This window comes from Aspergillus pseudoviridinutans, assembly GCF_018340605.1.
Source record: "Aspergillus pseudoviridinutans IFM 55266 DNA, scaffold_1, whole genome shotgun sequence".
NCBI lineage: Eukaryota > Fungi > Ascomycota > Eurotiomycetes > Eurotiales > Aspergillaceae > Aspergillus > Aspergillus pseudoviridinutans.
Window position 1 is genome coordinate 4,960,896 of NW_025091281.1, and position 25,076 is coordinate 4,985,971.

Consider the following 25,076-nt stretch of genomic DNA (forward strand, 5'->3'; position numbering starts at 1 on the left):
TCGATAGATGTGACGTTGCCTGGCAGAAACCGCGGAGGGTGTCAGCATATTTCACAAGGACTACTGAGCGGAGTCAAAGGTGACATTCGCACGTTAGCTAAAACGAAACGGTACTAGGAGCGGCGCAGTGTCAACGCAGGGGAAAATGGGTGCTGTGTGTAAAATATTACGGTAGCTGTTATAGTGACCGCGCAAAGTATCTGACAGGGTTCCCCTCCCAGCCCCTGCCCTCGGCTGACCGTGGACGACGGGGCCCGAAGGATTCGTCCGCGCAAAGGATTCGTTGGCGCATAGGATCTGTCCGCGCAGATCATCATGTGCAACATTGCTGGCAAACGCGTGCTGGTGCCTATTGATATCCCACACGGGTAACTGCCGGGATCGAGAACAGCTCAGGGGTGCTGCATTCAGTCTTTACACCCGATCCAAGAGTCAAAGTCGCTACTAATCAATGGGCTACGAAAGCAATATAGTCGCTCAGATAGGACCAACATGCATGCTCCGCAAGGACGCGTGTCGCTCTGGTAGGAGAATATACATCAGCGCGATCATTGCTTCTTGAGAAAGATAGCCACTCATATCGGCAAAGTCCTTCAACATTCTATTCTGTGCAATCTTTTACTCCACTGAATTACCACAAGTGTGCTCACTGTGGTTATTCCCCTCTTCAGGTGCTGTCGCCCAAAAAATGAGGATTCTCATCAGCGTCGGAACCACGGCTTTTCGGGAGGTGGCTGGAGAGTCTGATCGAGTTTTCTTTTGCGATTCAGTTACAGACATTCATTCATTGCTCAGCACGCTACCTGTTGATATCTGGATATGCGGGGGCGATGAGGTCGACAGCAATCTGATGAGACAATGGCTCGGCCACAACGCTCTCTCGTCAAGGTTGATGCTAGTTCGGGACGTGCAGAACATACGACGAATACAGGATTATACCGACAGTAAGATGGTCCATATCGCTGAGTGGCCAGAGCAGGGCTTGAAAGCAATTTCGTTCTGTGAACAAGTGCTTCGTTGCGCTGAAGCACAGCATGTCCAGACTCGACGACTTACCGGAATTCAGCAGACACTGGTCAATCGCCGGGGCGTAGTGATCCTTGTTGGCGCGGGGATCATGAATCTCATCAATGCACATTATCTGGCCGCCGGTGGATACTCTGTTCAAGTCCATGACGCAGGCCCGGACCCGCGATCAACCCAGGATTGGACGAAACTAGGGACGACGCATTGTGGTGGGGATGCCAGGATGTTCACGCGCACCGAAGCGGACAACTACAATGAACAGGGTAACCAGATATATTCAAGCATGGACACAATCTTTAGGCGGACCGTAAGCACAGGCGGATGGAGTGTGAAACCACCCGACGAGTTCACATCTGCTGAACTGGACTGGGTCGAATCCTTTGAGAGCCTGCCGGGATGGTTGTCCCGGGCTTTCAAAGAGGATATATACGAAATCAACCGGCAAGCTGGGCAGCTCTGGGAAGATTTCATGCAAGTGTCACCACACCTGTTTCAGCAAGTCGGTCTACATCAGGGCATCACCCGCATGTATGTTCAGCGAGACGACCTAGAAGCGTCCATCAAGCTTAATACTGGTCTTGGTACAATGTTGGAKACTTATGAGCTTCAAGAGTTCTTGAAGGTACACCCCACCTTTGGCTCGGCCGCAGCAACAGATCAGCTGGCGGGAGGTTTTACCATCGCCGGCTTCACTCTGAACGTACATCAGTTCGTTGCGAAACTCATTGATGATCTAAGGGCCAAAGGTGCCGAGTTCCACTGGAACCACCCTATCAGTAATATAAGACGCGATACTCTCGGACGTGTACTAGGGCTTGAATCACATGAAGGCAAGCTGCTCGAAGCGGATCATTATGTCGTGAGCCCCGGAGTGTTGGGAAACAAGCTTCTCGAGGGTACAGTTTCTGGAAGTGCGATCCAAGGCGTTCTTGGTGTATGGCTACAGATCCCTAATCTTGAGCCAAAATTGAGCAACTCGATCAAGCTCCATCGACGCGGGCATGTCGTGGAAGACATCAATATCACACTGGCGAACGACCCTCACACAGGAGAAGATATACTTGTCTTCGGTGGTGGATACGGATTTGTAGGACTTGGTAGGCCTGCAGCCGACAATCCGGAACTCCAGCTTCTTTTCAGTGAGTTGGAGACTGTGGCTCGAACATATTTTCCGCAGGCATACGATTTGGCCAAACGGAATGGCTCTCTCTGGACTGGAGGCAAACAAAAATTCTGCATTCGGCCTTTCACGCCTACAGGACTAGGAGTGTTCGAGACTGTCCCGACCGTCTCAGGCGGAAGATTCATCATCACTGGTGGTAATAACACGGGCGGGTTTGCTCAGGCTCCTGCCATAGCTCGCGCAGTCCACCGGGCGTTCACCGGCGAGCACGATCCTATACATGTTCTATTTCACCCAAAGCGCGGTCGGCACAATGAAGTCTCGGGTCATGTGCGTCCTGTTTCGCAACCGCGGCTGCTCCATCGTATCGATTCATCTAGGCCGCTAAGACTACTGTTGCTTTGTTCGGACGGTCCCGAGCATGCTTACTTGCGGTATTGCCTTGAGAAAGTCGCACCATTCTTTCGGTGTATCGTGGAAACGCACACAGGTCAGATAACTCATCTGAAACGGAAAGGGCGCAACGTGGACGCATGGTATATGTGGTATCATACCATGCGTCGTCAGGCCCTCGGGCTTACACGCCAACGCCAAACTTACTTTTCTCGCCTCATGCCTTGTGGTTATACTTCTCCGCAACCTGACCTCACGGTTGAGAGTCTAAACTGCAAGGAAGTCTGGCAAGCAGTGGATGATTGGCAGCCTGATTTGACCATTGTCTCTGGAACCAAGTACATTGGTAAAAAGCTGAACGAGCGAGGTGGGCTGATGATCAACTTGCACATGGGATCATTACCTGACTACAAAGGAAACCACTGTGTCTTTTTCGCTTTGTATGACGGGGCTCTGGACAAAGTAGCTGCGACATTGCATCTTTTGACACCACAACTCGACGGCGGTGCGGTTCTGGACAGGGTGGCCCCACCGATCCTGCCAAGTGATACCGAGGAGACTCTGTACACTCGTTGCCTCCATATGGCGATGGATCGTTGCGTTGAATATGTTTCCCGACTTTCTTCGGGTGAAGAGGTTGAATTCTTCTCTCAGCCACAGGATGGTAAGATGTTCCGGCACTGCGATCGTACGCTGTGGAAGGAGATCGTACTTTGGAGCAAATTGCGATTTGGTGGTTTGCTACGCGATCGTGGGACTAGCCAGGGTGATAAGTGAGATTTGAATTGTACGGTCGTATATTGTTAGAATGTACGCCTCGTAATAAAACCACAGCATCCAACCCATGGATTTTTTAGTTGCTACAGATTAAAGAATAGCCTATCTCGAGGGGTCAGTGATTGACGAGAGGAGAACCTTATTTCTTCCGCCGCCCCGGGCGAGTGTCGGCGTGCCCGAGCTAGGAGGTAATCCACTCAGCTGATAGAAGGCAATGATTCCTCGCGCCTTTCCAGAAGAGGGGATTCGGCAGAAGAGGAGATGCGGCTAAGGCTTATCACAAACCCTCAAGGGAACCCTCGACACCTCGTGGATACGAACTCTGCCGCCGGAAATTGCGGCCTATGGAAAACTTCGAGACCCTTTGGGCTCAGAGCAGCCATGGGTAGCCCTTGGGTTTGCCAACTCGTACGGAGAGTGCCACCGAAAACTTACGGCGACCAATGCCCTAGCTTAAGGTAATCCTCATGGGGCTGTGGGTTCAGAACGTGCAGGTTGCATGCCAAAATTCGTGGTAGCACTGCAATTCATGATGGCTATTACGCAGCTAAACGCCTTATATCCCACTTAAAACTTTTCTGCTTTCCAAAGTCCGTCTAAAGCCACTAAGCAACAAAGGTATCTTTAGATATGCCGTTATATCTATTAAATTAACGATATAGCTTTGTCCAACGCGTTTAAGTATATTGGGGATCACTATTGGAAGTTCTGGGAGGGTATAGTTATATAGACTTGGCGAAAATTGTTAGTCTAGTTCTTTCTACACTTCCTGTGGGGTTAACATCCGCTTTGTAAACTCCGCAGACATTCCCTGCAAATCTCAAGCTATATCGCTCCTTTAAACGCGTTCTCATGCTGGGTTGGTCTTTCTCCTGCATGTTATGCAGGTGGGAGTGAGAGGCGCAAAGGAGCCGAAAGCGCGAAGGAGCCGTTGGCGCCACCTAGTCGATCCGAATACGGCATAGTGGTAGTGCTCTATAGGGATTGTTCAAACTTCCTGTCGCTAACACAGATGCAGCAGAACATATAAGGAGAAAACATGTTCTCGTTGTGTTAACATTTCCCAGTTTTGTTAACATTGCGCTAACAATAGAGCAATTTCAGCTACTTCTTGAGCGCTGACATTCGTTGCCCATTATGTCTCACAGCTCTGAACACTTCCAGACCGCAAGCGACTTGTGGAGAAAAGCTCAGAGTCTTAAGAACGGCAGCAGTGTAACCATTACGGGAAAGGAGCTCGATATCGCCACGGTCTTTGCAGTCTCACAAGGAGGTTGCCAGCCCTTCCTTACCGAGGACGAACCCACTTGCGCACGCATTCACGAAAGCGTGAAACAGTTGAACCACTATCTCGAGAAAGGCCGTGCTGTCTATGGTAAGGCATCACTTGCGTTTCGAAACATGAAGTAGATATACTTACACTCATCAGGAGTCACTACAGGATTCGGTGGAAGTGCAGATTCCAGGACGAACAAGGTACACAAGCTGCAGATTTCTCTACTCCAACATACGCAAAGCGGAGTCATTCTTGCATCCGACCAAGTTATAAATGATGGAATCGCCGAACATCGTTCTGAGCTGACATCGATGCCAATGTCCTGGGTCAGAGCCGCGATGTTGGTGAGATGTAACGCAACTGCTCGGGGGCATTCTGCAGTCACCATGGACGTCCTACAGGCCATCTTGAGACTGCTTCGACATGACATCGTTCCAATGGTGCCGCTGAAGGGATCTGTTTCTGCGTCTGGCGATCTGATGCCGCTTGCGTTCATGGCTGGTGCTATTGAGGGCAACCCAGATATCAAGGTTTGCCAGCGACAAGGCGAATCTCTCAAGATCCTATCTGCGGAAGCAGCTCTGGCACAACATCAAATCCCAAAGATAAGGTTTGGACCGAAAGAAGCTTTGGGTCTTGTCAATGGCACGGCCTCATCGGCTGGTCTGGCTTCTATCGTTATGTACGAGGCACACCATGTGGCAACGCTATCACAAGCATTCACAGCGTTGGCGGTTGAGGCAATGCTTGGAAACTCGGAGAGCTTCCATCCATTTATTAGCGAGGCACGACCCCACCCAGGTCAAATCGAGGTCAGCCGTAATATCTTAGCAATGCTGCAGGGCTCATACCTGGCAAAGGGCATTCGTGACAGCAAAGACTATGCCCCGGAAGGACTTGTCCAGGATCGATATGCGCTCAGGAGCACACCTCAATGGATTGGACCGCAACTGGAAGATCTGCTCTCCGCTAATAAACAGATCACCACTGAGTTGAATTCGTCGGCAGACAATCCTATCGTCGATGCTGAAGCCGAGGAGGTCTACTACGGTGCGAACTTCCAAGCCGCAGCAGTTACTTCTGCCATGGAAAAGACACGCCTCGCGGTACAGATGCTTGGAAAACTGTTCTTTGCCCAATCGACCGAACTCATCGATGCTAATCTCAACAATGGTCTGCCCGCAAATCTTTGCGCTGACAATCCCAGCCTTTCCTTCACTATGAAGGGTGTCGACGTTAACATGGCAGCGTACATGTCCGAACTTGGCTTCCTAGCCAACCCAGTTAGCAACCACGTACAATCCGCCGAGATGGGAAACCAATCGATCAATTCACTCGCCCTTTTGTCTTCCCGCATGACCAAGAAGGCTGTGGAACTAGTGTCCCTGATGGGCGCCACCTGTCTCTACGTCGGCTGTCAGGCATTGGACCTTCGAGTCATGCAAATCGAATACCTTGACGAACTGTACTCAATCTTGGAAACTGATCTGAGATCGTTTTTCGCCTCGAGCGTGGAACCGAAGGGAATCGAGTTATACAAGGTGCAACTCCGAAAGCAGCTTACATCTTGCTGGCGAGCATCTTCCCGTCTAGATAATGCAGAGCGTTTCAACGCAGTCGCTGACGGCGCTGTCCTCTCGTTGCTACGCGTCCTCAAGGACTCCAATCAAATGCCTTCTGAGCCATGGGCGCTAAGCTTGGTGCAAAACTGGAGATCGAATGTCGAAAGCAAAGCCACCGGCATTTACGAGGCCGCTTTCCGCCGGTTTTGTGCGAAGCCGACCACAGAACAGTATCTTGGAGTCGGGTCCCAAGCGCTCTACCGCATGGTCAGGAAAGAGCTCGCCGTACCATTCCATCAGGGTTTGGGTGAGCACCCAGGTTCAGAGGATACCGTCATATACGGCGAGAATGCGAGGCCAAGAAAGATCATCGGCAACTGGATTGCTACTATCTATGAAGCCATTCTCGACGGCAGGATGAATCATGCGTTGTACGATGTTCCAGATAATGTGGCTAACGGTGTGCACGTCCCGAAGACCAACGGCGTGCACAATTTCAAGGAGGATACAACAGAAACAACTTTGGTAGAATGAAGATCAACAAGATGCACAGAAACGAGATACGTACTGTTCAGGTCTACAGGGCAAGGTCGATTCTTCATTGAGAATATTCTTTTCGACCTAGACAGTCTATCAAGTGATAGCTACAATAGGATTACTCTAAAGAATAACGATTGCAGGACTCTTTTGGACTTCGACCAACTCACAAATTCCATATCGCTTTTCTCCAGTAATGCTATGATGCAAGCATCCTTGACCATTCTGTAAGCCACCGACTGCTTCTCCTCATGGAATTCAGCTGTGTTGGGGTGATGATGGCGTCGCTCTGCACGCCGCAAGATGCCAACGTTAACTCTTCGAGCTCGCTCTCCAGGCATGATGATGCCGTGAAGATCGCGCCGTGCATTCCGAGTGTGGCGGATGGAGAATGCATCAACAGATGTATCGACCCAAAGTCATCCATGACATCTGCTGCGCTGTTACACATAATCTCAGAAGTGCGAGTGGGACAATTCTGGCAACAGGGGACGAGCTCTTCAAAACCAATTGAAGAGGTGTTCCAAAGCCTTCGAAAGACAGCACTTTGAACGCGGCAAACAACCAGCCGAAATATGTGTAGCTTAGCACCACTCCATCGATCTTGTACCGCGGTCAAGTATTCATCCTCCTTCTCTTGTTCGTCACCATCGATCAGACCGCTGCCTTGACGATGCCTAAGCGAATTGCATGGCAGGCGGACAGTCATCTTTTGCCTGTACATGAGATCCTGCTGAAGAGTATGAGCAGTCTGGAGGAAGGCTTGGTCAAGATCACCGCGGCGGTACTGCTGGTACAGGACGATCGTTCTAGTCTCAAGGATTGCAAGCTGATCATGGGCACGGTATAGAACGTCTCTTCCCATCGCTTGACTGCCCAGAATAAGAAAGTAAGGCGGTACTACGCTGTTGCAGAATGCGACGTCAAGCTGATTATATTTCGGTCAGCATTGCAATGACAACAAGTCTAACAGTCTACTCACAATGATATCTCTGGCTTTTCGAAAAATCACGCGTCCAACCTTTGTCTGGACTTGCTTCAAACCGCGGGCTTGTACGAGACTGATTGCTCCCTGGATATGGATCATCCAGCTCCGACTTGATCTTCCTTCTGGCCAGTAGAACCGCTACTCCGAATCAGCAACGACTGAACGGTGATGTCAAGGTTGTGTTACTAACCTCGTATATATAAAGAAGCAATGTGACCACCAAAAAAGTATCGTCCGCAACCTGCCACCCTCCTTGTATCGCTTCGCGGATCGAAGACAACGCAGCTCCATAGATATTTGCAGCTTGCTTAGGATTCATTTGTGGGACGGCGGTGTGGAGCTTGCAGGCAGCGACAAGACCTCGAATGAGCTCGTGGTCGGCAAAGTAACGCAGAATATCGGACCACTCTCCCAAACATCTCGGGTGGTCATTGCCTTTCTTGTCGGACTTCCTTGTGTCAGATTGTCTGGGATGTTGGTCGACTGTATCCTGAGCATACTCCGTCAAAGCATTGCCAAGCTGACCGTATGCAATACCCTCCCCAATGTTACTGTCTGCTCCTCCCCTATAGCATGTCTGCGAGAGCCGGAGACACCTTCCACAGACCGGGAACCGCATATCGCAGCCTTTCTTCGCACGCCTGCTACCTTGTCAGTACAACGCTTGGCCGTGGTATTGCTTTGCCGAGGACCAACCTGCACCCGCTACATCCAGCGCTCCTTCGCCCTGACGGAGCCTCATCTTGAAATATATTCTGGGCGAACATGCCTACTGCGGTTTGTGCACTGCTCTTGCAATGATGAAACTATGATCGGATCTCCTGTGCATCAGGGGTTCCCTTGATATAGAGGGTAGTATCCTCCCACCTACACAGCAGATCAGAGTGCCCTGACTGGGAAGACCTTAGCATCCCCTATGAACTGCTTAGCGCATAGCGTCAGTGGCTTTGTGAATTAGGTCAAGATCCATTGATTGTAACCTAGCCATGCCGACAATTCCGTCTGTGTGTGTTCTCCGGGCTCTTAATTGGCTACAGCTGACTAGGATTAGTTATATAACCCGTAGTGGGAATAGTGACTTTTTAAAGCTACTATTTGGAAGGATTGACGCATTCAACCCCCAGGCAAGCTGTGCACACGCTCCTTGATGTCATGCATGTATGAGGTGGCATCATAAGGTGACAACTGTAATTAGGGGATTGTTCCAAGGCAGGTTAGTGGTGTTCATATTATCTCGGATCACTAGGGATCTTGATACTTGATGGCAACCAAGCAAGCGCCCCATATGGGGGGCCTTGCATTAACGCCTCATCACATTGCGGGCTTCATAACTGCATATTTGGAAGGATTGAAGCATTCAACCCCTGGCAAGCTGTGCACACGCTCCTTGATATCATGCATATATGAGGTGGCATCATAAGGTGACAACTGAAATTAGGGGATTGTCACAAGGCCGGTTAGCGCTGTTCATATTATCTTGGATCACCAGGGATCTTAATGCTTGATGGCAACCAAGCAAGCATCCTGAAACATACAAGCATCCTAAGACATATGCCAAGCTGCCTGGGCTGTAACAGCTATCCTTGGGGCTGAACTGAAAGCAGCACTTATCACTGGTCCACTCGGGTACCCTAAACCCATCTAGGATGTATGGTGGTAGCGCATTGGTAGCCCGTCATTGATCAGCATTGACCCTGACTACTGTCTGTTACTTAGTAGGTATGGAGGAAGACGCTATGCTGCACTAGTATAGGCGGGAATTGATCGGCATAAGTTGGCAGTGCTTCCATACGAAAGGTACCATCAGGTGGGTGATCTGCGTTTTGTCCCCAAAAGAAGCGGCGTCGCCAACCGCTTCCAGAAACGAAGATAATGGTGTTATCCCGAGGTCTACGACGCAAAAATGATGCGCTGGCTACGACTACGTTGATCCAGGTATAGCGCAGACTATGACGGACAGTGTCAACGCGAAATCACAAAGGAGGGGAAATACCCTCCGCATTGTAGTCGGAACACTGGACCAAGTTACATCGGTTATCATGTTGACTTAAGCAGCAAATAAGTATTGCGCAATCCATTACGCTCACTCATGCCGGTCAGACATTTCGAAGGATGAAACCCCAGTCTAGCACGGCTCACAGGAGCCGTACGGAGTATATAGTGCTTACAAATGCATGTGTAATCTCCGGCGTTAAGCGTCCCGGCTCTACCTAATACCGACCCTACATATGTACGTGGAGAAAAGCGCAATATTTAGATGGATGAGCTCCCTGTCTAGCGCAATAGGCGCGGGTTACAGTGCATTAGTGTGCAGCTGCAGCAAAGCCTTCCCGAGGCCTCAAGTGTCTCATTCTCATCTAGTCCTCGCGGGTCATACATAAATAGGCTTTCGGGCCGCTGCGGATTGTTTGGAGGCGAGGTGGGCCTTCCCATTCGTACCCCACTTCGCTCAGCCCTTGAGATAAGCACCTAGCCAATCACGCGACAGCCTTTGGGGAGTTGAGAGCCTAATTGGGCATGGCGGTAGGACGATTGTCTAGGTAACAAAGCGGAGTGAGAGAACTTGAGGCTGTGGCTAGATCTCTTTGGACGGGATGAGCATTCTATCCCCCTCACTGGTCGTACTGCGTATGAGCAAGTGTCCGAGTCAGGGGCAAGGATGGACCCAAGGGGGACCGGTAGAATCTCGTGGGCCAAGCGCTCATCTTACTTGGTGCCGGTTTGAAGTGCTTAGGTCGATCATTTTGGCCGCGACTGCAAGAAACTGCGGGGTAGAGAATTGAGGAATCTACCGAGCCCGCCCATTCGAGTCTGCCAATTTTAGATTCCTTTAGCTCGACGTTGCCTTTTCTCCGCAATGCGTTCGAGTTCCAATATGGGGCCGTAAGCCCGTCCTCCGGCTAGAAAAGCAGTAATCGGCTTTTGCGGCAAAACAAAAAGAATCGAATCTGCTTATACCGCTGGAACCACCTCTCGTTTTGCAGGGAATATCCGAGCAAGAGCGTTGAAAGAGTGCTGGAGCCTGGAGGAAGCAATACAGCAGCAATGGCTAATGTTGACTCGGATGACTCGTTCAAAGCGAAGATCCAGTATCTAGCCAGAGACGACCAGCACCAGCTGGTGAAACCATATTTTTGTACTTCGAGTACGACTCCGACATTGTTTCAACAAACACAACCGCCGATGACCGTTTTGTCCACATCTGTAATGCTCGGAATCTGGGCATTCCGCCGACAGAGATGTTCTTCGAGTGGGGGTTTGCTCAGCTGCGTCTTGATTGTCCTTTGACCCCTGAGGAGTATTACTATGACAAGAAAGTGGAAGAAATCCTATACCCCAAATACAAATCGAATGCCCGGTTTTTGTTCCCAAATGCTGCCCGAGTTGAAATCCTAGAACACGCAGTAAGCAAAGACCCAAAGACGGGAGGCTTCAAAAGGCTGATTGATAGGAATCCAGGTTCGCAAACGTCACCCTCTTTGGCTATCTGAGGATTTAAAACGACACGAGCTCAAGACAAACCAACCGAGTGATTATGTGCACATTGGTACGTGCTCTTAACCGTACATGTAACCTTTTGAAATTCGTACACTGATCGGTTTCATTGAATGCAGATATGACGGCCTCATCGGCTGCAAAATGCAGTATGAAGCAGTTCAACATCCACCCGAAGAGTTGTTCAAGATTCGTCGTTGTAAAGTACTTCTGTCCAGATTCCCAAAAACAGCGTGTCCAAGAGCTTACTCTGCATTTCACCAGCCTATGGAAGCCAATAAGAGGGCCAGTATACGACTTTCCGCTCACGCTTTGCGACCGCCGTACAGTAGACTACGCATCGCAGGCCACTGCAATGGATATCGTTACTCGTGATTACGTGAACGAAAATGCTCGAATATACTTTGACGAGATTTCTGCGGCTCGGCTGAAGATAAAATGGGGACTGGGTGGGTGACAGCCTCGTCGATGAAAGACATCGGAGTCAAGCGGGTGGCATACGCAAGCAGTGTCTATTCAACTGCTGAGAGAGCAGGCAGGAAGGGCACATTGCGAAACAAAGTGACAGTTTAAGGGCTGACATGGTTCATCACGTGAATAGCCTAACGCGCAATTTGGAACCAACCGCTCGAGAATTCAAATCCTAATGACCAAAGGGTACGAATTCGGGGCGCTCTTCAGCTTTGATAGTGTCCTTGAACTGGTCTCCTTCCAGTTCTCTGCTATGCTCTCTGCTGCTCAGATCGATAAGAAACCAAGCTTCAAAACCAAATGGGAAACAATATTTGCCCCGCACCTCAGTAATGCTGCTGCCGAGTCTGGATTAATATGTTGTTGTGGGCAATGGCTTGAAGCAGACAAAGTTTCTGAAGATCGATTCTTTGTTGGTTTGCTCTTCTGGAAACCACATATACAGGCGGGTAATCAGTGTCGACTCCGAGAAGCCAATGTCCACAATCTCAAGGACCATATAGCAGAGCTCATGAAAGATGCAACGAACATGGTCTCAGCCTATACAAGCCAGCTTAATCAAGTGTCTTCCAAAACTTCTGGGCTACAGCTATCAGGTCTTCTTCCAGTCTCTGTGCATTTTCAAACAAACCACCTAGTTTTTCAGACGCCTATAAGGCCTGAATACAATGTGAACGAATTTACATTCTCAGGAGGCAAGGACCGACCTCATTTAGAATATATGAGACAGGCGAGACAAACCCCTCCTCAGCGCATTGCCGGTGGACCCGCTGGTGGTTGGTGCCCCATGGAAATAATTTCCCAACATCATTTGTCCCAGCGGCAAGGCTACTCCTCAGACAGCAATATGGAAATGATCTCTTTTTGGGCTCAGATTGGAAACCCACGGGTAGATAGTCTATTCGAGGGTCTTCGAAGGAAGCTCTGGGGGCTGGGAGACTGTCCCCAGCTCTTCTGGGCCAAGGGAGAGAAAGAAGGAGATGGTGACAAGATTTCACTATTCATAGGTACGTGTGGCTTCCTCCGTGACTAGCTAGGATGTCGATGAATAATCACACGGCTGTTCTTGAAGGTCTCGGAGAATCCAAATACTGGAAGCAGGAAATTCGAGCACAAATCCAACAGTCCATTCAAGAATTCTCAGATGGGTGTGGCGATGCTATAAAGGACTTATCCCATAGAGGAATTGTCGGTCCAAGTCGATTGGATGTTCGTCCGAATATGGACATCATCATTTTTGATGTCTCGGAGAACGAAAGGGACCAACGCTCATTTGAATATGTCTTTTCCAATTACCTGGCGTACGTTTATGGTTTCTCATTGCGGAATCTTTTATTTGTTGGAAGACTGGCGACTAACATGTCAATACTCGATTGAATAGCACTACGCATCAACAGCAGATCCTCGGAGGACTCTACAGTCCTTGGTCTGCTCTGATACCACGGAGCCAAGGATGGGTCATTGACCATCATTCTTCATCGAACCAAAGCGAGCAGACCAGGACGGTGCAATTCATCTCCATTTTCAGTTGCGAAACGGAAGGGGCTCGAGAAGAGTGGTCCAGAGACTTCGCCCAACGAGCTCAAACCGAGTATGATCTTTTGGGTCATATTGTTGATTGGCTGCGGACTTTATGCAAGCATATCACTATTCAGCATCTGGTCTTGCAAAAACAAGATTTCTTGGATGATCGCAGACAAGTTGGACAAAGCGAGGCGCCCGCCATCGCCAGTCCCACCGTCTATTTTTGACCTCCACTGGACTAATCAGTCAAAAGAAACACATACATAGTTTAGTGTCCATCAAACAGATTTGCCGAGTGTACATACTATGGGCCGTGTAATATCGTGATCTGCTCTCAGCCCAACTGGTGCATCCTTCCTTCTTTATCGCGGGGCTGGGCATAGGGGGCATTTGAAAATCCAATTCAACGAATGATCTTTGACGCAATAGGTGAGGGGCAGTGAAAAATGCAGATATTGTGTGGAATAAGGTCGGATATCTGTCTTTCTCGTCTGTCAAGCAACAGGCCTTGTGAACTAGATTAACTAGTTACAGTCTCTTCAGTCCATACAGGTTGTAAAGGTGGGCGTCCCATTACTTGTCAAAGGCAAACCTATAAATAGCGATTCCGTTGTTTCTCAGCTGTTGGTTAGGTCATTTTCTTTCATGCGCAAACATATGGAGCAAAACTCAGCCCAGTAAGGCCTAGAAAATAGGACATAGGCAAAGAGAAGATTTATCAGACAGACGACCAAACAATTGACACCTTTTTATTTTTGTTCCTTAGTTGCATGCGCACATTTCCCCTTTGCAAACTTTCCAATAGGCACAGATTTATGAATTAAAATGAATTAGAAAATTAGCCTTAATAGTTTGTTCAAAATGCCAGAGTCTACTTTGTATATCCTATAGTGCAGCAATCATGCTGTGAGATTTTGAATGACAAACTGGCAGTTCTCAAATCAAATTTCCCTCTCTTTCCTCTCCTCTTATGATCTCCTTTCCACCCCTCTATCCTTTGTAGTGGTAACCTTAATCTTTGTGGGCCTTTCGTGTGATGGAGTCCTCTCATTAAGACTCATTCCTACCCGTTCCTCTACCTAACAATATTCTCATCCTCACGTGCGAATGGGATGGATTGAGGGCTGAAGCTGAACAGTTCAAAGATCACTTGGCACAAGATCTCGGAAAGAGGGTGCTGTACAGGGTAGTGGAAAGGACGTATCATGCCTGGGTAGAGTTGCATTTAGTCCGAGTTCCGGCGAGTCCAACCCCAGTTGGAACTGAACCGCTGTGATTTTGAGTCCAAATTTTAGAAATTAGAACTAAACCTAATATGTTCTGTGGTTTAAGTTTCACTACAAAATCCGCCACTAGGCCTAGATAGGTAGTCACTAACTAACTATAATTAGATTCAGTTTGGTTCGGTTTTGATTTATATAGCCTGAAAGGATTAACTTCAATGGTTTTCAGAATTCAATTTCTCCTATCTTAGGCCTATGCCTAGGGCCTATCTAGCATACTTATATAAAATTATTATTTTTATATGAAATATATGGTAATTATAGTCATTTCAATATATATCTATAATAATAATTCAATATCTATAGGGTTGAATGCATAGTGGTTAAAAGTTTTTCTTAGATATAGTGATTATCAAAGGTCAATGTGCATATATAAACCACCACCACTTTCATACCTACCAGTGACAGAAATGACTATTCCCTTATATCTCACCAACCACTAGATATTTTGAACTGATATTTCATATTTAGGTAGACTAGATACTAGGCTATCTAGCAGTAATAATATTTCTAGAGAAACACTAGAAATTAGTGATTACTAAGCAAAATGATGAGGGTTGGTTAACCTGGGCGGATAAAACCTCAAAAACCTTAACCGATGGTTTTAACTGAACTCGAACCAGTTCCCCCCTAGGGAAACCGAAACTGGTGCAATTCCCTAGGCTAGGGACCGAACCCAAACCGCTGCGAGTTGGGTGAGGGTTGGTTTCGATTTTAGCGGTTCGCTTATGCAACTCGAGGTCGAAGTTATGCTGCTGGTGGTCAACTACCCTGCACAGACGACATCACCAGAAAGCGGATGGGATAAGTCCTACTCTCCATTACCCCATTTTATTCCACCCGATGACCGAGGCCAGTCCTCAGATTCCAAGCAAATTTCATGTGCAACGGCATTGTTCTCGGCCTGAGGTTCAGCCATACCGTTCTAGACAGAACGGGAGCTGGCACGCTCCTCAAGGTGTTTGCCCTATGCTGCCGGGGACTACCTGCAGCCGAGTTGCCAACAAATGCCGAGAAAGAAAATGCGTCGAGGGACATGATTCTCCATGCGACGCTTCCGGACAATAGACGAAGAGACCACGATGAGGAATATACCATCGACCCGCTGGCATTTGAGATGCTCGTTGATGTCAGGACACGCGACTCGTCTTTGCATCTGAGAAGATCAGGGCTCTTAAGGAAACATGCAGCGCTATTCTGCACGAGCGGGGTATCGACCCCATGTGGGTCTCGAGCAATGATGTCTTCACTGCGTTCCTCGCAGTGTCTATCAGCCAGGCCCAGATTAGTATGAACCGCCCGCCTAAAGAATCAGACATCGTGATGGCGGTCAATCTCCGCAACAAGCTTCAGCCCTCTGTCCCTGGAGGCTACCTCGAGAACATGGTTACCGTCATGCGCACCGGGTTCAATCCCCGACTCTGCCATTGCAACCAAGTCGATGACGAGCGAAAATCGCGCATTGCACAGCTTGCATTAAAAGTTCGAGCGCGGCTGACATCCTGTGACGATGATCATGTCCGTAGCCTGATTTTGTACGTCAAGGACCAGAATGACTGGAGCACAGTAAATATGAAGTTCTCAGGTATGATGAGTATCGCGAGCTGGCGACATTTGAAAGCGTGCGGCCTTGATTTTGGATCAGGGTTCGGTTCAGTTAGATTCGATGTGCCGACCGTTGGGGCACCAGATGGACTGTGTATCTTTATGCCACGGCAGGCAAAAGCTGAATCCGACAGCCTTCACGATGTCCCGTGGGATAGATATCTCTCATTGGATTCGGCAGTCATGGATGCTCTCATCCAGGACCCTTTCTTTCGTTCGGCGTTGGCGGAGATCTAGATGTGCATGCAGACACATATGTGCGTGTACACATTGTGCTACCTGCAGTAGATAATTTGACTTCATTTTATGGGAATTTGATAGTCGTAGAGTCTGTCCAGTGCAAATAACATACAAAGGGTCAAAAGTAGAGCAAGGTACCGGATCTTTATGTCAGCTAGTGCTCCAGACAGCTGTGATTCAAACGAGCACTTTGCAGGAATCCAATTCTCGGACTACGCTAACAAAACCAACTACAAGGTAAAACTGATTGACATTGAACTACCCACAGAGGGCTAAAGAATCGCTTGCAACTCCCGGGGTGGCAACAAGCCTACCTTGCGTATGAAAGATACATAACTCCTGCGCTATCATATCTTGTAGCATCATGCAAGGTAAATCTGCAGCCCACCGGCAGCTTCACCGCGAACGAAGCAACACAAGCTCGATAGTCCCTTGAATCCGAGATTACCCTGGTTGGGTTGTCTAGGAGACCGTCCGCAGCTTGTTATAGTCCACAACCCCCTACCTTTGGAGCGGCAAATTCCCTTGAGTCTAACCTTCTAGCAGGCCGGAATGGCCATCACCAAGACAAAAGTTATCGCTATTGGAGCAGGAGGCCTTTTAGGCCCCCACATTGTCGCCGCACTCGATGCGGACACTCGTTTTGCTGTGTCCATTTTCCCCAACCATTTGACGGTACACCGGACGGCGGATTCCTATCCGGCAGCCGAACTGCTGAGAGCATTCAAAGGGCAAGATGTTGTGGTGTCGACCATCACCGCTCGAGATGACAGCACCCAGCAGCAGAAAGCGTTCATCGATACGGCGGTCAACGCAGGTGTCAGACGCTTTGTCCCGTCGGAGTTTGTTCCCAGCAGGAGAAACAACAAGGCCCGGAAACTGTTACCCCAGTTTGTAACGCCGAAGTTGGAGACGGTGGATTACTTGAGGAGCAAGGAACAGGATGGGCTGGAATGGACAGCGTTCGTGACGGGGATGTTCATCGACCCTTAAGTATCCAAATCTTCACGAACGGAATTTTCGTGACGCTAAACCGCCGACCAGAGTCATGGGTCCCTTCCTGGGTTACCATTTATCTGAACAGCGCGCTACCTTGCTGAATGACGGTTCCGATCGCTGGTCAGGTACTACATGCAGCACAATCAGTCTGGCGGTCAGGAATGCACTGCTCCTCCCCCAGCCCACAAGAAATAAACGGCTGTTTATTGACTCAGTGACGGTCACCCAGCGCGGAATTCTTGCTGCTCTTGAAAGTGCCACGGGTAGACAATGGAAGGTTACGTACGTGGATGCGGAGGAGGAAAAAACCCGCGCCGTCCACGATGTTTGGAGTACGAGAAAAGCGTCAACAAGCTTCTTTCTCTACCAACGGAGACTTTGGATCACACCGTGGGGAAGGTCCTCAGCAGGACAGAATGATGAGAGAGCTGGTCGAGAGAGGCACTTATTGGCTACCTGCTTTCCAACCCCATCCCGTAGACGTCTAATGAGAGGCTCTCAGTCTATCCTGTGCTCCAGGGATAACATAATTACATTGAAATCATATGGATACTTTTACCTCATGTGCTTTACCTATGTACACCACCAGATTTGCAGGTCGGAAGGACTAATGGAAACAAGGCTAAGAAATCTTCGCGCTGGAGTAGTCATACACTTCCGCAGGCTTTGCATATTTTCTTATGCATGCCCTTTATTCATTGTTGGACGCAAGGCCGTACTGATGGCTTTTGTAAGGGATCTTTGGTATTCCAGGGGGGACTAGGTCCGTAGTCCGAAGTTAAACAAACAGTGGGACCTCCATTGGCATCCCTTTATGGGGATTCAACGAATCAATGCCTGCTGATATATGGCTTTCTGTGACAGGCTTCCGAGTAAAAAAGATCAACATGTCTCTATAAGCCTCCCTCGCGCTATCAACCGCATAAACCGGAGACAGACTATGCTTCAGCTCATGGTCTACAATCAGAATTGTATCCAAGAAGTGCCGATGTTGTGCATTGCCTCTAATCAACTCCGGCCTCGACTCATTTAGCCTGATTCCGGTAGTCTCACGCAGGTCATGCAGAAAGGTCGCCGCGCTATTCGGCGCCATATTATCGCTTTTCAAAAAGGTTGTCATGGTATGGTCAACTCCATCTGCATGTACTCCTTCAAGCGCTGGCTCGCCTAGCAATGCGGGGGTGGTAACTGTGCGCAGCGCAAAGAGCGTACACACCCATTTATGTTGACCGTAGTCCAGCCTCGGACGCATCTTTGTCATAACTCCATGGAACATGATGGCCTTGAAAACGAGGAGCGCTTGGAACACTGTGTTAAGCTGGATGTCATCGCCTATCTCGTCGAAGACACGCATCATGTCGGAGTCATGCCGTACAAAGTCTTCTTCCGCGGAGAGCGCGAAGGGCTGGAATTCCAAGCGGCGGACAGAGCGGGTGCTAAGGTCGAAGCAGAATCGTCCGTTGCGGGATTTTCGAAAGGGCAGCGTTGGATCACCGACATTGATGTCGTTTACGTCTTGTAGCGCACGGAAATCCTCCTCTCGTGCGCCAAGGTGTTTCAGGATCGAGGCCATTACGTGCCCTTCGATGAAGATCGTGCGGTCTTTAATATACCTTTGTCGTAGTCTCATGATCCGCGAAATACCCTTATAGAAATCTGGGTTGAGTGTATATGCATTGATATTTAGCTGCGGTTTTGATACGGCAACCGTGTTCTGCGTGCTGTAGCATTGCCGACTGTATTTGGGGACACCGATGACGCGGGCGCAGGTCAAGAAACGGTTGTGATGCCTGCGTGAGGTAAGGAAACTTGATAATATTGGTTTTTTGGCGACACGGGAAAATAGGCGGTTGCTCGACAGATGCAGAGTAGCCTGATTATAGGCAACAATAGCTGATAACAGCATTCTATGAAGATAATAGGGGGCTTGATAAAAGGGATCTGGACTGCTAGTAATGAACAAGCTCGAAGTCGGAGTGAGGAAACTTGCGTAGACCAGCAGCTAAGATTATCAGCAAGTATCTTCAGACTTCATTTATTTGATCCTCCGAGTTCAGCTTCCACCCAATTCCTATACGCGCTGCAACCTGCAGCTTACAGAAGCTACAGCAAACCGACAAATACTCTCCATGCTGTATCAGGCCGCCATGCATGTCCCTTCACTTTGCATTAGTCTGGAGTGTGGCGCACCAGAATTGGGGACTCTCATTTTTGAGCAAGAGTGCCCGGGACGCAAGACTAGAAGAACAACCCTATATACTTGGAGCAATGATAGATTGGGATCTCATGCAGTAGCCGCCTGCGAGTACAGGGGAGCATCCCGGCCATTCCAGGCGATTCGCTACGCCCCCGAACTCATGCATAAACCAGAGCTGCTCAGTCACATCTCTCACGTCCAGTTAGCTGGCCAAGATCATGCTAAAACAGGCGCACACTGCAAGGAACAAATAGTCTACGTGACCTTGGAATATATGTGAAAGGCACGGCTAAGATGGGACTAACTGCAGCCCAGGAAGGGCCCTCCGGGTCAGATCCCGCACGAATTGGAACGACTACATGGAATGACGCAAGAATGTTGGAGAACCCCGTGATAGCACAGAGAACACATCATGCCGCGCGGTGGGTGATTTAGCTGTGGTTACTGCTTTTTCAGTGTGGCTGTATGCCGTTTTTCCTTTTTTCGACATTTCAGGACGATGGGATTCAGGCGCTCGGTTATCATGTTCCTTCATGGCGAATCGCCTGCATGAGTAATGGCTTGGGATAGAACTTTGATCGGTTGATTGACTATTGATTGATTGATCGGCCAGGCCATACATTTTCTACCTTTACACTAGAGTGCTTGGTGATGTCGAAGATGGTGGGGCCACCATAATATCTTCCAATCCCGCCTGGATTGCCCCCCCAGCCATCGCGATCTCATATTCAATGTCTGGCTGTGCCTCTTCGTATAACCAATTTCGCTCTCCTGCCATGTCACTGTTTCTCCTCGCTAGACTGTCAGGAATGATGTGCTTGTTCAATGTGGGGTTGCCTGCACAGGCAGACTCCACCCGCAACTGGATATCACAGCTCCGATCTACCAGCCCCAAAAGGAACGAGGCCTCGTCAACCGTCGAGCCCACTGTGATAAGACCATGGTTGAGCAAGATGGCAGCCTTCCCTTTGCTTCCCAGCATCGCCGCGATCTGTCGACCTTCTTCCTCCGCAGTGACAATTCCGCCGTAATCATTGCTTGCCACTAGTGCCCCGTACAGGGTACAAACATCCTGTGTAATCATGTCCAATGGTCGTCCAAACGCTGCCCATGCGCGCCCAGCAACTGTGTGTGCATGACAGATAGCATGCACGTCTGGCCTAGCTTTGTGGATCTCGGAGTGGATGAAGAAACCAGGTGAGTTTGCAGGTCTAGTCTACCAGGAGCAGAACCAGCTCATGAGCATCATGGTAATGCCAATCGGAGGGTTCAAACGGTGGCAACTTACTTTATTCCCACCAACAATTGCTCCATTTGCAATACTGATACAGAGCATGTCGTTGGCATTCATCAACCCGAAATGCTTCCCAATAGGGTTCATCCAGATGTATTCTGGAAACTCTGGGTCTCGGACGCTGATGTGCCCAGAGATGCCCTCTATGAAGCCGACACGCGCCCAGTTCCGGAATACGGCAGCCATATGTATCAAGATGTGTCTGCGGTGCTCGTTGATGGATTTAAATTGGGGGATGCCTGTAGTAACTATCAGTGTCCTCGAGATATTTTTCCATTTCCTTTTCCCCTGTAACTTCCTTGTAGTAGACGAGGTATGAGAGACTAACTACCTTTGAGAGGATTGGGACCATGGCTCAAATGATGAAGATGGCATTGCTCCGGATCGTGGTGCGCCAGGATTGAGGATGAGTCCGATGTGCTCGGTAGGGGGCGTTGCTCATGAGACATCCCTGTTTTCGAGCACATCATTGCTGTCTGCATGAAAGTTGTAGAAAGCGGACATGGCATGAAAAATTCGGCCTTCTACAGCGACAAGAAGACTTATAGACCAAGAGGGAGCTAAATCATACGATTTGGAAGACATGATTCTTGGAAAAAAGAGCAAGCCCACATCACTATCTGACCGATCATTTTTCTGCCGATCTGTTGGCAGTAATAACTCGTATAGGTCGAATAGAATGCATTGAAGCCCTTGCAGACAGCGCCATCTCTGCCAACTCGTCCTGCGTGGGGCTACTTATGCAAGACTTATTTTTGAGATTGGAAACGATACATCAACTGAGTGCGATGCAGACAGGGGTTGTTGCAGCTTGACCGCGATTTCAAAGATAGAAACCTCTCTAACATAGCCAGCTGATGGCGGATCACCAGGGTTCCCTGCGGACAGTAGACAATGACCTGCAGATATGTTCAGATAGGCGCCCCAGTTTGATCTTTGCATTACAAATCTCTGTCACCGTAAGCCAATTATCGGTGGTGCCGAGGCTGCCAGTCGGACAGGTCACATCGCATGGTTTTGACAGGAAGTACGATACTACATGACTGTCCCAAGAAAAAGATGCAATGGTGTCTGATCAAATTAGACGCCAGAGTACATGACGTGGCCGGGGCGTTGACCGCCATGCTTCCATCACGTCACGTAGCCGACGAACTTGTCATGCTTCCATCTGCCCTTTGCCCTTCGACGTCGAGCAGGGTTGTTGGATGATTGGGAGTTCATGTGCTTCCTCTTGGGAAATGGTTTCCGCACTTACCATTACTAGGATCTTCACCACTAGAACTAAGGGTTTGGCTGTTGTCACTCCTCAAGAATAGTACAGCAATCCCTTGACTCTTTGGGCATTTGGGGATGGGTTCAGACCTTGATGAGAGGAGCTGGCTGCCTGGCGAGCCATGGCTATGGAGATCAGGAGAAAAATGCAACTAACAGACGCACGTAGTCGTACAGATTTTGGGGAGACAGCAAGTTACTCTGCGCACGAGGGTCCGAGTAAAGGGGAGGAATCCTTTATTCACCAACTTAAATTTACACTAACAACATCGTCCCACGTTTACCAAGATGTAATATTGTCACAGTAACCGGGAGCTCACGCGACTTTAACATTGATATAGTCCTACCAGCCCACCCCTTTCTGCCTTTGTCAAGATGAAAGAATACTGTCACGCATAACAAAATTCCTATAGGCTCAACGGAATAGGCATGCCCGGTCCAAACTGATTTTTCGGGTCCCATTGCTGCTTCAACTCCACTAGTCGAGGCAAGTTCCAAGCTCCATACCACACTTCCGGACCTTCATCGCCGTATGCCTCATTCACGTAGCTGTGGTGATTCTCGAATCCCATGGCGGACTGGATCTCTGCTCGCGATGGCTGAATGAAGTCATCCAGAGTGCTCGCATATTTGGGATCGTCAATATAGTTGACGAAGACCCTAAATTGATCGGTTTAGCTGTGCTCCTCATCACTGTTCACCGAGGGGGGATCTTACATCTGAATCTTGGTGTCTCTCCAAGGGAAAACACCCCTCTCCTCCTCAGGGACTGCCATGACAGTTGTCTCGGAGTGTCGTTCAATCATCAGCAGCCCTTTGAACCAGTCGTGCTCTGCCGCAAAAGTGCTCCAGTTGGTGAACGCTGCGACCATGGTGTCCACGTCGGTATGCTTGAGTCCCATCGAGTACATGTTTGAGTTCCAGCCCCGGTTGCACATAATGGCTGTCTCTTCACCGTATGTGTTCCAGGTGGTATTTTTCCAGAAGGTGACTTCCGGGTCCAAAGCCATAATCTTGTCCAGGTGGGGGGCGGCATCGGCATCGTCACCGAACACTAAGAGACGAACATGGAGCTCGGGCTACGAAAGCCTTAGCACACCAATGGCCAGGGGGGCGCTGAGGGGAACGTACCTGTTTAGTAGTGTGGTTGAAATCACCGAGAATACCCCAGAAAACACCCGGCGACAGGTGTTCGTCCACCGACTTCAAGAGCTCAAAGGCCGACGCGTTTCGGGGGTTCGGGATCACGAAATCGCCAAACACACTCGACCCTCCGCTGGTCTGATCATGCATCTTAAATGTGGCGGAAGTAACGATGCCAAAGTTGTGCCCCGCCCCACGGATTGCCCAGAAGAGGCCTGGGTTCTCGGTGGCTGAGGCCGTGACCAGCTCTCCCGTAGCAGTGACGACGTGGGCCGAGACGAGGGAATCGGCCAGGATACCGCGAACGCTGTACAGGGTTCCAAGACCACCACCGATCATGGTTCCAAGGGTGCTGATGCACCGATCCGTGCTGAGCGCTGGTTGTAGTTCCTGGTTCAGTAGGTGGTCCTAGTTATGAGCAGTGGAGAACGGTCTTACGGAGCTCTTTTTTAACATTGTAAAGCATATCATAGACCTGGCTATTCAGAACACCAGGACCGATGGTTATGGTGTTCTTCCCATAGTCCAAACATGCGTTTTTCAGTTGGCTGAGGTCGATGTTTACCGCGTTCTTGACCGTGGTATAACCTGGCTTGACGCTGTGACCAGACCCGGTAGCCAGGAACGGGATCTCGTGCTCATTGGCGGCTTTGATCTGGGAGATTGCCCGTCAGCATGTCGATTGCCGTTCAGAAGGATGGAAAGCAGCATACAATATTCTGGATATCTTCCTCAGTGGCAGGCTGAATGGCAGCGATGTAGGATGGGTCAAACAGGTTGGACCATCTCTCGGTCATGTTAAAGTATGCCGGGTCGCCTGGGAGGTAGAGCCGAGCCCCCGGAGACAATACCGGATCAAAGATCGCCTTGAAGTCTGCTGGGCCGTCATCGCGGGGGGTGATTGTGGCCGCTGACGCGACCAAATTGGTCAATGTCGCCAACAGAGGGACAATATAGAATATCATCATGCACAGCTTTTGGACTTTGCTCGCTCTAACTTTCACCAAAAGAGATGGATTTTTCACGGCACGATGAAGAATATAAGAAAAAAAAAAAAAAAAAAAAAAAAAAAATTCATTGAAATGAGACGAGAAGCAATTTGTTCTGTCCAACGATGTGCGTACTAAGTGCGTCCCCTTTCATTTTCTCAACACTCGACCGCGGAGGAATGCCCCCCGCTCAGCTCGCCTCGCAGGACCCTGACACAGGAATCAATTGGATATCTAGTTTGACAGGCTAGTGGCTAGCTGAATTTTAAGACATGAGAGATCAACACTCGACAGTTACACAGGCCAAGCTGGTATGCACAGTCTGCAGGAAGCATCTTCAATAGTTCTTACGACCAGCTCTTACCTTGCATCATCACGATTTCTGCAGCTACCATATTGGATTGAGGTATTTTCCCACGATCCCAAATGCCCCCACCAGGTGGCAAACAATAATATGTTTTTATCCTGATCAGCTGCATCGTGGAATCACAAGGGTTGCAGGCGAGCTGATCCCCGAAAGACGCAGATGGCCGGGTCAATAGCAAAGTGGAGCATACTGCTTGTATTTTTCAGTTGCTACTTGTATCTTCGATCGAGGTCGGTTCTCGCTGATCAACCGGATGTGTACTTGGACTGTCATTGGGCCTGGGTGGAAATGCTCACGATCGAAAAAAGATCGCTGATTACAGTGGAGAGGTGTTACTATGTACTGTTTCTGAACAGTGGCTTTCTCAATGCATACAGTGCTTCCCATGATTCTGTCTCTTTACTCGCCTCGATAATCCTGTTCTTCGTGGTTCGACTGGGTTCACTTCAAGAGATTATGACATATGGTATATGGTGTCCATTACAGGCATTAAAAGCATAGACATTCAGAGAGGA

At 49.2% G+C, this 25,076-nt stretch overlaps 10 protein-coding genes across 10 annotated transcripts; 6 read left to right on the plus strand and 4 right to left on the minus strand.

Moving 5' to 3' along the window:
• Positions 1 to 688: 688 nt before the first annotated feature.
• Positions 689 to 3,319, plus strand: Asppvi_001717 (uncharacterized protein; the record flags this gene model as incomplete). The annotated part of the gene is made up of 1 exon (XM_043298010.1): positions 689 to 3,319. One exon carries the CDS (start codon positions 689 to 691, stop codon positions 3,317 to 3,319), a length of 2,631 nt encoding a protein of 876 aa, XP_043153945.1.
• A 1,137-nt stretch (positions 3,320 to 4,456) lies between these two features.
• Asppvi_001718 (uncharacterized protein) lies at positions 4,457 to 6,691 on the plus strand (the record flags this gene model as incomplete). The annotated part of the gene is made up of 2 exons (XM_043298011.1): positions 4,457 to 4,694; positions 4,749 to 6,691. The coding sequence occupies 2 exons, from the start codon at positions 4,457 to 4,459 to the stop codon at positions 6,689 to 6,691; spliced, it is 2,181 nt and encodes a 726-aa protein (XP_043153946.1).
• A 202-nt stretch (positions 6,692 to 6,893) lies between these two features.
• On the minus strand, positions 6,894 to 8,424 carry Asppvi_001719 (uncharacterized protein; the record flags this gene model as incomplete). The annotated part of the gene is made up of 5 exons (XM_043298012.1): positions 6,894 to 7,622; positions 7,677 to 7,820; positions 7,873 to 8,130; positions 8,208 to 8,323; positions 8,379 to 8,424. The coding sequence occupies 5 exons, from the start codon at positions 8,422 to 8,424 to the stop codon at positions 6,894 to 6,896; spliced, it is 1,293 nt and encodes a 430-aa protein (XP_043153947.1).
• Positions 8,425 to 10,921: 2,497 nt separating this feature from the next.
• On the plus strand, positions 10,922 to 11,634 carry Asppvi_001720 (uncharacterized protein; the record flags this gene model as incomplete). The annotated part of the gene is made up of 3 exons (XM_043298013.1): positions 10,922 to 11,086; positions 11,142 to 11,229; positions 11,297 to 11,634. 3 exons carry the CDS (start codon positions 10,922 to 10,924, stop codon positions 11,632 to 11,634), a joined length of 591 nt encoding a protein of 196 aa, XP_043153948.1.
• Positions 11,635 to 12,686: 1,052 nt separating this feature from the next.
• Asppvi_001721 (uncharacterized protein) lies at positions 12,687 to 13,399 on the plus strand (the record flags this gene model as incomplete). The annotated part of the gene is made up of 2 exons (XM_043298014.1): positions 12,687 to 12,949; positions 13,030 to 13,399. The coding sequence occupies 2 exons, from the start codon at positions 12,687 to 12,689 to the stop codon at positions 13,397 to 13,399; spliced, it is 633 nt and encodes a 210-aa protein (XP_043153949.1).
• Positions 13,400 to 15,335: 1,936 nt separating this feature from the next.
• Positions 15,336 to 16,297, plus strand: Asppvi_001722 (uncharacterized protein; the record flags this gene model as incomplete). The annotated part of the gene is made up of 2 exons (XM_043298015.1): positions 15,336 to 15,601; positions 15,625 to 16,297. The coding sequence occupies 2 exons, from the start codon at positions 15,336 to 15,338 to the stop codon at positions 16,295 to 16,297; spliced, it is 939 nt and encodes a 312-aa protein (XP_043153950.1).
• Positions 16,298 to 16,852: 555 nt separating this feature from the next.
• On the plus strand, positions 16,853 to 17,293 carry Asppvi_001723 (uncharacterized protein; the record flags this gene model as incomplete). Its single annotated transcript, XM_043298016.1, has 1 exon — positions 16,853 to 17,293. One exon carries the CDS (start codon positions 16,853 to 16,855, stop codon positions 17,291 to 17,293), a length of 441 nt encoding a protein of 146 aa, XP_043153951.1.
• Positions 17,294 to 18,077: 784 nt separating this feature from the next.
• Asppvi_001724 (2OG-Fe dioxygenase family protein) lies at positions 18,078 to 18,872 on the minus strand (the record flags this gene model as incomplete). The annotated part of the gene is made up of 1 exon (XM_043298017.1): positions 18,078 to 18,872. One exon carries the CDS (start codon positions 18,870 to 18,872, stop codon positions 18,078 to 18,080), a length of 795 nt encoding a protein of 264 aa, XP_043153952.1.
• Positions 18,873 to 20,127: 1,255 nt separating this feature from the next.
• Positions 20,128 to 20,976, minus strand: Asppvi_001725 (uncharacterized protein; the record flags this gene model as incomplete). The annotated part of the gene is made up of 2 exons (XM_043298018.1): positions 20,128 to 20,712; positions 20,785 to 20,976. The coding sequence occupies 2 exons, from the start codon at positions 20,974 to 20,976 to the stop codon at positions 20,128 to 20,130; spliced, it is 777 nt and encodes a 258-aa protein (XP_043153953.1).
• A 1,493-nt stretch (positions 20,977 to 22,469) lies between these two features.
• On the minus strand, positions 22,470 to 24,170 carry Asppvi_001726 (FAD-binding oxidoreductase; the record flags this gene model as incomplete). The annotated part of the gene is made up of 5 exons (XM_043298019.1): positions 22,470 to 22,722; positions 22,780 to 23,141; positions 23,194 to 23,582; positions 23,644 to 23,860; positions 23,919 to 24,170. The coding sequence occupies 5 exons, from the start codon at positions 24,168 to 24,170 to the stop codon at positions 22,470 to 22,472; spliced, it is 1,473 nt and encodes a 490-aa protein (XP_043153954.1).
• Positions 24,171 to 25,076: the final 906 nt, after the last annotated feature.